This window comes from Camellia sinensis, chromosome 9 (assembly GCF_055761805.1).
Source record: "Camellia sinensis isolate YWXY chromosome 9, ASM5576180v1, whole genome shotgun sequence".
NCBI lineage: Eukaryota > Viridiplantae > Streptophyta > Magnoliopsida > Ericales > Theaceae > Camellia > Camellia sinensis.
The window spans coordinates 106,304,981-106,318,504 of record NC_138969.1 but is presented as its reverse complement, the minus strand read 5'-3'; the positions used below and the strand labels follow the sequence as shown (position 1 = coordinate 106,318,504).

The following is a 13,524-nucleotide window of genomic DNA, read 5'->3' as shown; positions in this document are numbered from 1 at the left end:
GCTTTCAATACTATTATAATTAAAAATAATAATGACTTAGACCCCAAATTTAAAGATCTCATAATCTTTAAATTCATTTGAATCACTCCTGTGATAGGAATAAATAAATAAATAAACAAAAACAAAAAAACAAATACTTACTTGAATAGCCCAGAATATTTTAGAGTGAAACTCCAAAATTGACAGTCTCACTCATTTTCCTTTATAGCAATGCTACAGACCTCCACTGGGGATGACCCCCAGTGACCCCCAGTGCCACGTGTCGGCCTGGGATTGACTGAAAACTCAAAAAAAAAAAAAAAAAAAACTTTTTTTTTTGGGACCAATGGGAGGTGACCCCCAGTACCCCCACTGGGGGTCCAAAGCTTTATTCTTTCCTTTATATCCTTCTCTCTTACATGTAGAATTAGTGATCCAGTCCTATCTTCTACCCAAGTTGGGTTTTTAGCTCATAGTTTAGAGTTGATGTATTTGTTTAGGTTCAAACCTTCTCTCTTACATGTAGAGTTAGTGATGAAGTCCTATCTTCTACCCAAGTTGGGTTTTTAGCTCATAGTATAGAGTTGACGTATTTGTTTAGGTTCAAAGCATCAAATATATTTGACTCTTTGGACAGTTCTGACTTGTGGGAAGACTCACATGTATAAAGTTCCATCTGGGTGATCTCAAATCTCAAAATCTCAATTGTTTCTGTTGTAGATAGGAGCAATAATGGTAATGGTTTCTCAAACTGGAAGTGTTGGTTTCATTGCATTTCTAGTTTGTTCTGTCTTAGTGGGGAGTGTTATATCTTTAGAACCAAACTCGGAAGTTCAAATTGAGGCCTTGAAAGCATTCAAGAATTCAATCACCAATGACCCATTTGGTGCCCTCCTGGATTGGAATAACACAAAGCTTCATCACTGCAATTGGTCTGGAATTGCATGTGACACTTCCTCAAATCAAGTCATTTCAGTTTCCTTCCCTGACAAGCAACTCAAAGGTGAAATCTCTCCATTTCTTGGAAATATTTCCACTCTTCAAATCCTTGATTTGTCTTTAAATTCCTTAACTGGGCACATCCCCCCACAGCTGGGGCTTTGCTCACAGCTATTGGAGCTGAGTTTTTACTCCAATTCCCTTTCCGGTCCAATTCCACCTGAACTAGGAAACCTTAGGAATGTGCAGTCAATAGACTTGGGAAGCAATTCCTTGAATGGTAGCATACCTGAAAGTATATGCAACTGCACAGCCTTGTTAGAACTCGGCATCATCTTCAACAATCTCACCGGTACAATCCCATCCAACTTTGGCAATTTAGTTAATCTCCAGCTTTTTGTAGCTTTTCATAACAGCTTGGTAGGTTCTATTCCTACTTCCATTGGAAGATTGGAAGCTCTGCAAGCTTTTGACCTAAGTCAAAACCAGTTGTCGGGTGTAATACCACGAGAGATAGGGAATTTGACAAATTTAGAAGAACTTCAGTTGTTTGATAATTTGCTTGTTGGGAAAATTCCCTCTGAACTTGGTCATTGTAGGAAGCTTGTTCTTGTAAACATATATACCAACCAATTCACTGGAAGCATTCCTCCTGAACTTGGACATTTGGCCAACTTGGAATCCTTGAGGTTGTACCAAAACAAGTTGAATTCAACAATCCCACTCCCTTTATTCCAAGCCAAATCAATAATCTATTTGGGACTATCACAGAATGAGTTAATGGGTACAATACCTTCTGAAATCGGATCTTTGAGATCGTTACGAATATTGACCCTCCATTCCAATAGGTTAACTGGTGAGATTCCACCGTCGCTAACAACCTTGTCCAATTTGACGTATTTGTCATTAGGCTTGAATTTCCTCACAGGCTCACTTCCATCAAATATTGGATTGTTGTACAATTTGAAGAACCTATCCTCGAATCGTAATCTTCTCGAGGGATCTATCCCGTCCAGTATCACCAATTGTACGCGTCTTCTTTATATTGATTTAGCTTACAATAAACTGAATGGGCAAATTCCTCAGGGATTGGGCCAGTTGACAAATCTTACAGTCCTATCTCTTGGTCCAAATAACATGTTTGGTGAAATTCCAGATGACCTCTTCAATTGCTCAAATCTTGAAAAACTAAATTTGGGTGAGAACAATTTCAGTGGATCACTTAAACCAGGCATTGGCAACCTCTTTAATCTCCAAATATTGCAACTCCATTTCAATTCATTTGTTGGAACAATCCCGAGAGAGATTGGAAATCTAACTAAACTGATGTCCTTGTGGCTCCACACAAATAATCTTTCAGGCCTAGTTCCTCCTCAACTGTCAAAACTCTCTCTCCTCCAAGGACTTTTTCTACACAAAAATGCACTTGAAGGACCAATCCCAGATCAAATTTTTGAGCTCAAACAGCTCACTAATGTTCAGCTTCAGTACAATAGGTTCAGAGGTCCCATTCCAGATGCTTTTGCAAAGCTTGAGTTTCTTTCATACTTGGATCTCAGTGGGAACATGCTTAATGGGTCTATCCCAAAAGGTATGGCACAACTTAGTCGACTAACAAGCTTGGACCTCTCACATAACCATCTCACGGGACTTATTCCTGGGTCTGTGATTGCAAGTATGAAAAACATGCAGATATATCTGAATTTCTCATACAATTTCTTGGCCGGAACAATTCCAGATGAGCTTCGCAAATTAGAAATGGTACAAGCCATTGACATCTCAAACAATAATTTGTCAGGAAACATTCCTGAATCGCTTGAAGGCTGCAGAAATTTGTTCTATGTTGATCTGTCAGGGAATAAACTTGGTGGTCCAATACCAGGTAAAATATTTAGTCAGATTAATATGCTTACAAGATTGAACCTCTCAAGGAATCTCCTGGATGGTACACTCCCTGAAAATTTGGCAAATTTGAAGCATCTCAGCTCCCTCGACCTTTCTCAAAACAGGCTCAAGGGCATGATTCCCGAGAGTTATGCAAATATTTCCTCCTTGAAACATCTCAATCTTTCGTTCAATCAACTTGAAGGTCGTGTTCCAGGGAGTGGTATCTTTAAGAACATAAATGCATCTAGTTTGGAAGGAAACCAAGCTCTATGTGGAACAACCAGCTTTCTTAGCCCATGCAGCACAAAGAACTATGGCTTATCAAAGAAAACCATCCTCATTCTAGCAGTACTTGGATCTGTTTCTGTACTCCTATTTCTGGTACTGGTACTCTGCATCTTTAACCGATACACCAAAAAGGAAAAACCAGAACGGGTTGAGAATTCAGAACCGGAGTATGCTTCAGCATTATCCCTGGAGAGGTTTGATCAAAAGGATTTGGAACATGCCACTGATTTCTTCAGTGAAGATAACGTCATTGGAGTAAGTAGTTTGAGCACGGTGTACAAGGGTAGATTGGAAGATGGGCAGACAATAGCAGTAAAGAAATTGAACTTGCAACAGTTTCCGGCAGAGTCTGACAAGTGCTTCTACAACGAAATCAAGACTCTGAGCCAACTGAGACACCGCAATCTGGTGAAGATACTTGGTTATGCTTGGGAAAGCAGGAAGCTGAAGGCTTTAGTTCTGGAGTATATGGAGAATGGGAACATGGAGAGCATCATTCACGACCCTTGCACAGATCATTCAAGATGGACGTTGTCACACAGAATCGACACTTTAGTCTCTGTCGCGAGTGGCTTGGTTTATCTGCATTCAGGTTATGATTTCCCCATAGTTCATTGTGATTTGAAACCTTCTAATATCCTTTTGGATGAAAAATGGGAGGCCCATGTAAGCGATTTTGGAACTGCTCGAATGCTGGGTGTTCATCTCCAGGATGGGAGCAGCCTTTCCTCATCCGCCTTCCAGGGCACCATTGGCTATATAGCACCAGGTAACATTGAACTTTCTTCTCTGCGTCATGAAGTTCATTGTAGGTGTATAAAATCTAGAATATTGAAATTATTTTGATATTTATTGTGAGTCGTGACCACTCAAACAAATGAAACGGTTCCAATTAGTCTGTAATTGGGAGAGAGAAATTTCATGCTAGATATATCGTAGCTTCAAAATTTACTTTATTTTTAAAAGGGTTTCAGTTGCTCTGCCTTTGAAGATAATGCTCAAGCCTTCAGCTTATGTAAATAAGTCGAAAATTTGAGATATATATATAGAGAGAGACATAGAGACAGAGCCTGAAAGAACTTCAATTATAATAGATAGAAACACAATACATCCCACACAGTATCAAAATAAGCATCCCTAGCTAGTCTAGTTGCTAATTGTGCTGATTTCACATATGATTTGTGAGTTTTTACAATCAAAACATTACAAAGACAACCTAGCATGGTTTTACTGTGCTCTACAATTGTAGAGATATCTATCTGAGCCACCATCTTCCCCAAGAGTCCCTTAACCAGAAGTTCACTATCTGTACTGTACACACCAGAACATTGCCCAAACCCCAAGATTCCAGCCATTGCAGCACCAGAAAACCAGCCATAGCCTCCTGCTTGCAAACTTTATAGAACTTGCACCGATTTAATAGCAGCAGCAACTTTCCACCCGAGCTCTCCCAAGCCACCCATTTTGTACCTGGTCATAAAGAAGTTTTCTCCCAAGATCCATTTACAATCACAAAGTAATCAAAATAAGTTAAATCAACATTATTCTAGAATGAACTGTAATTCTAGAATTGTATAATTGCAGCAATGTTTGGCCATTACAAAGCAAAGGGCTATATGTAAAATCCCATAATTTCTTTTGCACTGTTTTTAAATTTGATTATTTGTTCAATAACAAGAACTGAAACCAACACCTCAAACTATCTTCGACAGTTACGCTGATTATTCAGTACAAAACGAGTTCCATAGTTTGTTCAATTTTACTCTCTCTCTCTCTTCTGTTCTTATTTTGTGCAGTAGAGCAAGTCATGTGGGAACAAACAATAAACTCAAAAAAGATTCTTCAAACCTTCTATTTGTTTGATAGAATTCAACAAAGTAGCATTTCAAACTGACATATACTGAATTGAAGGCATGTATCAAAGGGAGAGAGAATTATGTTTCTTGGTGTATAGGATGTGCTTTCTAGGAAATTGATAGATTATGTGTCTTGTTTCTCATAAATTGAGCTAGACATGAGATGCATTTTGCTCCATATTTTATCTCCTTACTGGAATGAAAAATTCTCATCTTCCTAGTCGCGTTATAATGGGCATGACGAACTGTGAAACATAACAGCAAAATCTAAAAAAATAATAAATTGTTGTCATCTAAGAAAGAGATCTGTCTAAAGACAGCTCTAACTGGCATTATGTTCAATTAATAGCTTCTTTACATCAATCGAACCGATGAATTTGACAAAATATCAAATATAAAAAATGTGAATATCAAACTATGTTTCTTCATCAATTTTCCATTGTACTCCACCATTAACATCGAGTTATTACTATGTCAGTCTTGCCTAACAGTTGATTCTTAATCTTCCCAAAATTGTTTGTGTTGTGATCAGAGTTTGCATATATGAGGAAGGTTACAACCAAAGTAGACGTGTTCAGCTTCGGTATAATAGTAATGGAACTCTTAACAAAGCGAAGGCCAACAGGACTCACCCAGGAGGATGGGTTATCAATCACTTTGCCTCAACTCGTGGAGAGAGCACTAGCAAATGGAATCAATAGGCTACTTCACGTTGTCGACCCTCTACTAGCTTCACAAGTCTCCAAGGAGCAGGAAATGGTGGAAGCGCTCCTTAAATTAGCCTTGTCTTGCACCTGCACAGCTCCTGAGGACCGACCTGACATGGATGAAATCTTGTCTTCCATTTTGAAGCTAAGCAAGCACAGGATAGTATCCAAACAGTGATAATGCTTTCCTCACTGACGCTTTCAACATGAGACCAGATCAGAAGCACCGATGCTTTAACAAGCAAAAAACTGCAAACTCAGTTGTCAAATGGACTGGTAACCAACTTTTCTATGCTGGTGTGAGATTATGATTGTGCTGGTTATGCTTCAAAGTGGACTCTGAATGCTCCAAAATCCTGCAACATTCATTCTGGTTCCAATTTAAATAAAAAATTTTGATTTTTAAATGTTACAGAAGGAGGTCGAAGCATGACATAGCCAAGACCATGTTCTAGCCAAGTTGTGTATCATTTGATAAGATAATCTACTTTATGATGCAAATAACAAAGCAAGAAACTAAATAAAAAGAAATAAACAAAAATAATATTGCAAAATTCAATCACTTTTTGAAGTTAGAATTGTACTCCTTTGAGTGAAAGGGAACATCAAATCCTTAAATATCAAGTTAACATCCATCAGCAAATTGACAATAGTATAAATAATCAAAAAGTGATCCATACATAACATTGCCAATACAATAAAATCACCACTTGCGAAAATAGAGGACTTCCACATAGTTTGATATTCACCATGGGTAGTGGCTGGTTGTTCTCATGAATATTTTCTCCAAGCGAAGCCTAATCTTTAGGAGGATCATTCTGCAAGAACTCTGCTATAGTTGAGGGGAACTCAAATCTTCCAAAACCATCACCACACTCGGAGAGAAAGGCAGCTTTGCCCAAAAGCAAATGGGTCAATCTCAAAGGCTCTCTCCTTCCCTCTCCACCATCATTCAAAAAATGCTTAATCCATGCCTCCAACCTCCCCATCTCCCTTCCACATTTGGGCCCCTTAACTCCAATCATCTTTGAATAGAATCCACATTCATAACCACAGGTCTCACCACAATTCTTTAAATCCAAATCAACCTTGTTTCGCTCTTCTTCTTCTTCTTCACAATCTGACAAACCCAAAAGCTGAATTAATAATTCAATCTCGTCAACATTATTGAATTCAACTCTGTTGATTAATTGTGGGTTGTGTATGATCTCTGCTTGAGGTATGTCTTCATGGAGTGGTGGGAAATCAAGGGAATTTGAAAGGAATTGTCTTGGGGGCTCACTGTCTTGGAGGGATGAGCTGTTATTGTTGTTTGTGCTGTTGGGTTGGTCAAAATTAAGGAATATAGGGGAGCTCAGAGATTCAACTGGAGTATAGCTAGTTTCCCCTGGTGGTTGTGGTGGCGGTGGTGGTGGTGAAGAGAGAGTGGAGGCTTCTGAAGGGTTCTCTAGTTTGAGTCTCTTCTCCAGCTGTTCACATACATGTGAGAAAGAATCAAAAGCATATCTATCTGCATATATATATAAATATATATACATATAGAGAGAGAGGCAAAGAGTGGGGCATGAGATTTACCTGTTTGAGAGATGAGAAAAAATTGGAGTGAAGAGCAGGTGGTCTCATAATGCTTGAGATTTAGATATTGCTCCCTCTAATTTCTTATTATTGCATTAGTCTTCTGCAAATAAATTAAAGCAAGAGAATCATATCACTGCATTTCTCACCGCCTCTCTCACAAGGAAGTGGGGAATGCTAATGGGCCCCACTGCCTTGTAAGAGAGGCAGTGATAAATGGATTGTCCGTAGCATTGTTGTTTTCTTTGTCATCCAAGTCAAGTCCATAATAATAATAATAATAATAATAATAATAATAATAATAAGAGGAGAGGACTGTTAAAACATGGTTGTGATTTTTTATAAATTTTTTAAGTTCATACTTGAGCACAATGAGAACAACTCACATTTTGACTTTGTTGGAAAGGGCAAAAAACATGTAAGGAAATTATTTTGGACCTTGACAAAAGGAGGATTGTCACGGCAGGACTTCCAAAAGCTAGAAAGGTTATAAATCACCAGAAAGTTTATCAAAGTGGTGCAAAAAACAGTTGTAGCCAATTTTTGTCAAAATAGTATGTCACAGAACTTGTACTACTCTTTTATATCACTGGTTGTTTGAATAATCATGATTAGTTCCTTGTTCACAAAATTATTTGCTTTCACTTAACCGTATGAGACATGTTGCAAGTCTAAAATTTTATGAACCCACAAAATGATATGCTTAAAGAAACATCTAAGCATCATAAAAGCATTTAACATCTATTAAATCTATCGGGTGTCATTCTACCATACACACCCCTTATAAGGAGTGTAATATATGCAAGTTATGACATTGTGGTGTTGATTTCACAAAGTGTCATAACAAAATAATTTAAAAACACCACAATAGATTATAACTAAACACCACTTGAAGTATAACTAAAGGCCTTTTAGGTTATAATAACAACCACAATAGATAATAACCAACATGGCGATGACTCATAACCAAACACCTTTTTGGTCATGATTAAGATAACAATGATAAGAGGTAATCTATAAGCCTCAATCAACACAAAATGAATCATAATTAAATCATAACTACTGAGTCATAATCAAAATCATAAATGTCAAATAACTGGGGTATATGATAAAAATCAGTGTGTATTATAGAATTTTCAGTATTTAACAACTTGGGGCTAGGAGGTGTGCTCCCCTCCAGTCTCAAGTTCAACTATAATCAGCGATTCGCTCTTTGGGCCAGGCCCGCGAGCTCCGCCCAAATTTGCCCTATCCACATGGAGAGGCCACTTTGCGTGGATCCCGGATTAGTCAGGTGCAGGGTGCGCGTAAGCTGACCCGACACCGAGTGATAAAATAAAATAAAAAAATGTGTGGTTCATTTCTGACCTAGGGTATTCGCTGGCAATCAATCATAGTCTATGGCGACCCATTCAGGCTATTCAGTACAGTGTTGGAAGATCACGGGCAGCAATTGACAAACTGAAAGATTGAAGGTAATTAGTTTTTTTTTATTTTATTTATAATAATTCATCATAACTCATCGCATTTGCAACTTAGAAACGCAACGACTTTCAAACACTGGAAATATTTCTCGGAGAAAACCTAACTGGAGAGCAATAGGAAAACAACAACATACCTGCTTCTGATCGCTTTCACGGTTCCGCCTCTCCCTTCTATCTATCTATGTATCTATCTAGGGAAATTTGACGTACATGCCCCTTTTAACAAACTTTGTAATTTTGATTAGTATCAATTATTGTGGTGTTATTTATTATATTTATGGTAAATTATAAATACTTTTTTAAATATAATTAATTTATAACTTTGAAAATTATATCTCGCCTCTTGAAAATTTTAATTTCATAGCAAAATTGTTCATTTTATTAATAAATTATCAAATCAATTAATAATTTTTAATGAGATCATAAATTTATTTCAATTAATAATTCAGATAATTTTATTATTGTATAAGAGAGCAAGTTATAAATTTTATTTTTTCAATTAATTTTATCAAATAAATTTTTTTAATAAGGAGGTATTTGTAATTTTTCAAATCAACGGGAACAATCCGTATTATAAGCAAACCTCAAGAGGTAATTCGTATTATAAGCAAATCTCAAGAGGTGTATTTATAATTTATTTTATGTTTGTTTTGATATTAATTATGCTATTATTTTAATTATTATTTAAAAAAAATTGATTATATTTTATGTGCTATTTGGTTATAATTTTTTTTAATTATGACTCTCATACGATTGACTTGTAACATTTATGAGAATCAAATTTACAAATATCAAAACTTATGACCTCATTTGAGATGTTGGTTATTTTAGTAGACTATATTAATTTTTGGCTGACTATAATAATTTTTGGCTACCTTCAATATGAAGAGAGTGTTGCTTGTAGAAGACTTTGCTTGTTTCCAAGATGGGTTCATGAAATTTGGGTATCTCAGGGCTCTCTTTGGCATTGCTTAAGGTAGGGGACCACAAGGTAGTTAACCATGGAGTCAAGTGCTCAATGTAATCATGTATATAACATATCACATTCCCTCTGTCAACTGATTCTGTGATTCTAGAAAAGGGAGACCAACTGAGGGAGCACCTTACACATGCATGTGTTCATAATATCCATGTTTGCTTAGGGATTCCTCAGCTCGGTTCTATTCATACACCAGTTTGACCTTTCATGAGGTTGCTCGTAGAGATGGGTTGGCCCATTTGGATGGCCTTGAGTGGGTTTAGTCGACTTTGGTTTTATTGACGAGTTCAACCCAGTTCAGTACCATGCTTGAGCTGGCCTATTCCTTAATGCCCTTGGCCCAAGTGCTTCAAGACTTGAGAGGATAATTGTGTGGAGATAGGCTCAATAGTTTGGCCCACGTAGGTATCTGCTCTATATCAAATGGCCATTTGGGTTTGGGTTTAGTGGTTTGGACTGACCCAAGGCTTGGATCCGCCCCATTTATATTTTGCCCCTTCATTTGCCCCTTAGCTCACACTAAGGTTCTCTTGGTAAGAGCTACTAATCGGTACTTCAACCGTTGCGTCGCTTCTAATCTTTTTCAGTTTGGTCTTGGTGGCAGTTCAAATTCTAACACATGCACTTCGCATGTGTCCTTTTGCAAGGACACATGACAGCATGGCATTGCTGCGTAGAGGTAATGCATCATTCCTCTACAAAAGGACGTGACTCGTACCATCACATCTATTAAGGGTAATAAAAACCCTAGGGGTTGTCCTTTCAACTTTCCAACTATTCCCAAAACCCGTCTTCTTTCCTCTTTGGTTCATATAGTGTGCTACTCCGACTCGTCTCCGGTGCTGTTGGTCTTTAGATATCGCCGTTCCTTTCTGATTCCAAACTTCAGAATCCACATTTTTCCTTGACGATCGTTGCTCATCCATCGAATCTCTATAAGTTCCCTTGAATCTCTTTTTCTTTGTGTTTTTCAGTCTCTGTTGCCATTCTTGGGCCTTGTGCCGTTGTTTTCGACGATATGCACCATTTTCCTGACATTTTCTTAGAGTTGCTTTGTTTTTCCTTCTTTGGGTCTGGGTCATGGGCAAGTTTCGTGCCTTAATCGATACTCTAGAGGCAATGTCCCTATTTCGTCGTGATTATGGGATTTCGGACGATGTTACCCTTGCGTTGGCAAAGGATGATGCCAAATGCATGGGAACAAGGTCTACCTCTGCGTTTCCTGTTGTTGTCATTGTCAAAGAAGGGCTAATGTGACAACCAAACCATTTATGCACAATGCATATTCTATTATTCTTACATTCATGCTACATGTTATATGCTTATGTGAAATATAGCTTGTTAGCATTAGGAAGAGAATAAGAAACTAATTTGAAAAGTTATGTCTAGGATTAATTTATTTTGTGCTTTGAGTTAGGGGAATGACTTTAGGACTTGATTTGAGAACAATAGCATGTGCCTTAGTACTAATTGAGGAGCTTAAGAACCTTAGTCTATTGTGCTTGTCCATTTCATGTTATAAAAATTTTGTTAATCGGGATTAGTGTTAATTAAGTATAATTAGTGAGTCTTAATTAGGATTAAGTATGATTAAGCCAAACCTTGATTAATTAGTATTAATCTTAATTAAACTAAGCCAAGTGAGTAGGATTAGCCAATTAATGAAGCTAGAAAACTTTTCCAACTTTTGCCCTACCTCACCAAATAAAAGCTTAGGCCAAACCAAATAAATAAAATCTGCAGCCTAGAACTAACGTGAAGGAGCTAGAGAAAAGAGGAATAAATAAGAAAAAGAGAGAAAGAAGGGAAAAAAAGAAGAACTCAAGGGAACTTCATCAAATTCATTCTAAAAAGGTGTTCTAAGGTAGGATTTCTAACCTAAATCTTGTAATAAACTCTCCTAGCATCTAAAATCAAGAAAAGTTAGGATCAATTTGAAATAGAAATGAAGAAATAAGGGAAATAATGAGAAAGGTTTATTTAAGTTGAAAAACTAGGTAGAAACCTTAGAATTCTACCATTTTGAAGTAGTTTTGGATGTTCTTAATGCATTTGAATCTTTATCTCCATATCTTCTTTTGATTTTCAAGAGTTTTGCATATTTGAGATCATGTTTTAAGAGAAAGAAAGTAAAGTTTTGGAAAAGAGTTTGAAGAAACTAGGTTCAACAATTTCTTAACTTGAACTATGAATTTGACGTTTGAATCTTGGGATTTCATTGTGTTTTGCTGTTTTGATTTGGAAAACAATCATACTTTTATGTTTGACATCAAATATACATATTTTAGATTGATCATGCTTAAACCCTAGGCTTGGAACCAAAGGAAAAACACTTAGAACATAGCAGATTTTTGGATAGATAGGATTTACCCAGAACCGCACATGCGGCCAGCTTCATGAGATTACATTTTTGGTTCTGAAATAAAGGCACGTGTGGTTTGGGCTCCGCACATGCGGAAATCCCCTGTTTCATGTGCACTTTTGTTTCATGATCCTTTTTCATATAAGACACTTCTTATATGCATTTGACACTTAGTTAAGACTTGAATTAGACCTAGAGCAATGCTAAAATACTTGAGAGAATGTAAGAAAATGTTTAGTTAAGATTAGACAAACGATTTGTTAAGTTAATGCAAGTAAGTTAAGAGTTTTAATGTATTGTTCTTGTTTTGTGTAGGTTAAGCCTTGAAGAAGAAGTTAAACCCTCATTCACGAAGCCAATTGTGAGTAGTAGTGTAGTAAAGTTATGTTCATTAAAGTTATGATTCGAAATGTAAACTTATGTATGTTTAAGAAAACTATGGTAACATTTTGTTATGAATGAACATCCTATATTTTTGTATCATGTATTAAGATGACATCTTGGAACATGTTTGTTACTAGGAATCATGCCAATAACCTCTAGGTAATTGAGCTCCTCTAGCCACTTGTTGTGGATTCATGATTCGAAAGTTTTTGAATGTTCATCGCTATGTACATGCTTGCAAGATAAGCCTGCTTTGTTTGACAAATTATGTTTTGCTCAAATGATCTTGTTCTTGTTTTCATTTACCACTTTACTATATTACTCTTCATTGGGTTTTGACTCACCACTCTCCCATATATATATATATGTAGGTGATGACGAAGATCAGGTTCAAGAAAAGAGATCGAGTTAGAAGTCTTTTCCTTTTGTTTTTGTATTTTTGGAAGTGATAATCTAGAGATGATGGCTTTGTATATAAGTTTTGGTTTTTGTTTAGGTGTATATTCATAATATTGTACTTTTCTTCTGTTGTTGGACTTGTAAATGTCAAAGATAATAAATGAGAAGCTTGCTTGTTTGTTTTATATGACTTATGTACATACTCTAAATGGACTTTTGGTAATTAATGAGTAGATGTTTTTCGCATAAGCCCCAATGTTTTAGTCCAGTCTTGTCTTCTCTTGCTAGGCCTTTGGTAGTCAAGTACTACATAACTACTATCATGTTTGGGACAGGATGGGGTCGTGACACCCTAGTTCGCCATTTTCTTCATAAAGTTCAACTCTCTCCCATACAAGTGTCTGTAAACCTTTTTCAGGTGGTCTGTGGTGTCTTTGCCCTAAATAGAAACTAGATTTGAACTTGGATGTCTGGGGTATTTTGGGCTACTATACATTTTCACACAACAAAGACCATAGTACCTACTATCTTTATGTTTGCTCTGTTGATTCCCATGTAGTTACTACCTTGCTTGATTCTGACAAACACAATGACAACTTTCTTCAAGTCGGAGGAAATTGGGATTTCCTTGCTAGGACTAAGATTCAAACTGAATAGATGCCCCAAAAAGATGATTATCTAGGTC

General features: G+C 36.8%; 2 protein-coding genes and 1 long non-coding RNA gene across 6 annotated transcripts; 2 read left to right on the top strand and 1 right to left on the bottom strand.

Moving 5' to 3' along the window:
* Positions 1-375: 375 nt before the first annotated feature.
* On the top strand, positions 376-6,063 carry LOC114309071 (uncharacterized). Its single transcript, XM_028254767.2, has 2 exons — positions 376-3,862; positions 5,482-6,063. Exons 1-2 carry the CDS (start codon positions 712-714, stop codon positions 5,832-5,834), a joined length of 3,504 nt encoding a protein of 1,167 aa, XP_028110568.2. The 5' UTR covers positions 376-711; the 3' UTR covers positions 5,835-6,063.
* On the bottom strand, positions 4,160-8,964 carry LOC114309073 (uncharacterized). Of its 4 annotated transcripts, none has more exons than XM_028254771.2 (4): positions 8,850-8,964; positions 7,232-7,334; positions 6,406-7,125; positions 4,160-6,026 (listed from the first exon to the last, which is right to left on the bottom strand). In XM_028254771.2, exons 2-3 carry the CDS (start codon positions 7,277-7,279, stop codon positions 6,454-6,456), a joined length of 720 nt encoding a protein of 239 aa, XP_028110572.2. In that variant the 5' UTR covers positions 7,280-7,334; positions 8,850-8,964; the 3' UTR covers positions 4,160-6,026; positions 6,406-6,453. The 4 variants fall into 4 exon arrangements, with proteins under 4 accessions (XP_028110572.2, XP_028110571.2, XP_028110570.2 ...); XM_028254770.2 differs by lacking the exon at positions 4,160-6,026 and adding an exon at positions 8,600-8,692 and having other exon boundaries at positions 6,203-7,125; positions 8,850-8,961; XM_028254769.2 differs by lacking the exon at positions 4,160-6,026 and having other exon boundaries at positions 6,203-7,125.
* A 2,473-nt stretch (positions 8,965-11,437) lies between these two features.
* LOC114309075 (uncharacterized) lies at positions 11,438-13,024 on the top strand. Its single transcript, XR_003645673.2, has 3 exons — positions 11,438-11,558; positions 12,372-12,417; positions 12,812-13,024. It is a non-coding gene; the product is annotated as an uncharacterized LOC114309075 (long non-coding RNA).
* The last annotated feature ends 500 nt before the right edge of the window (positions 13,025-13,524 follow it).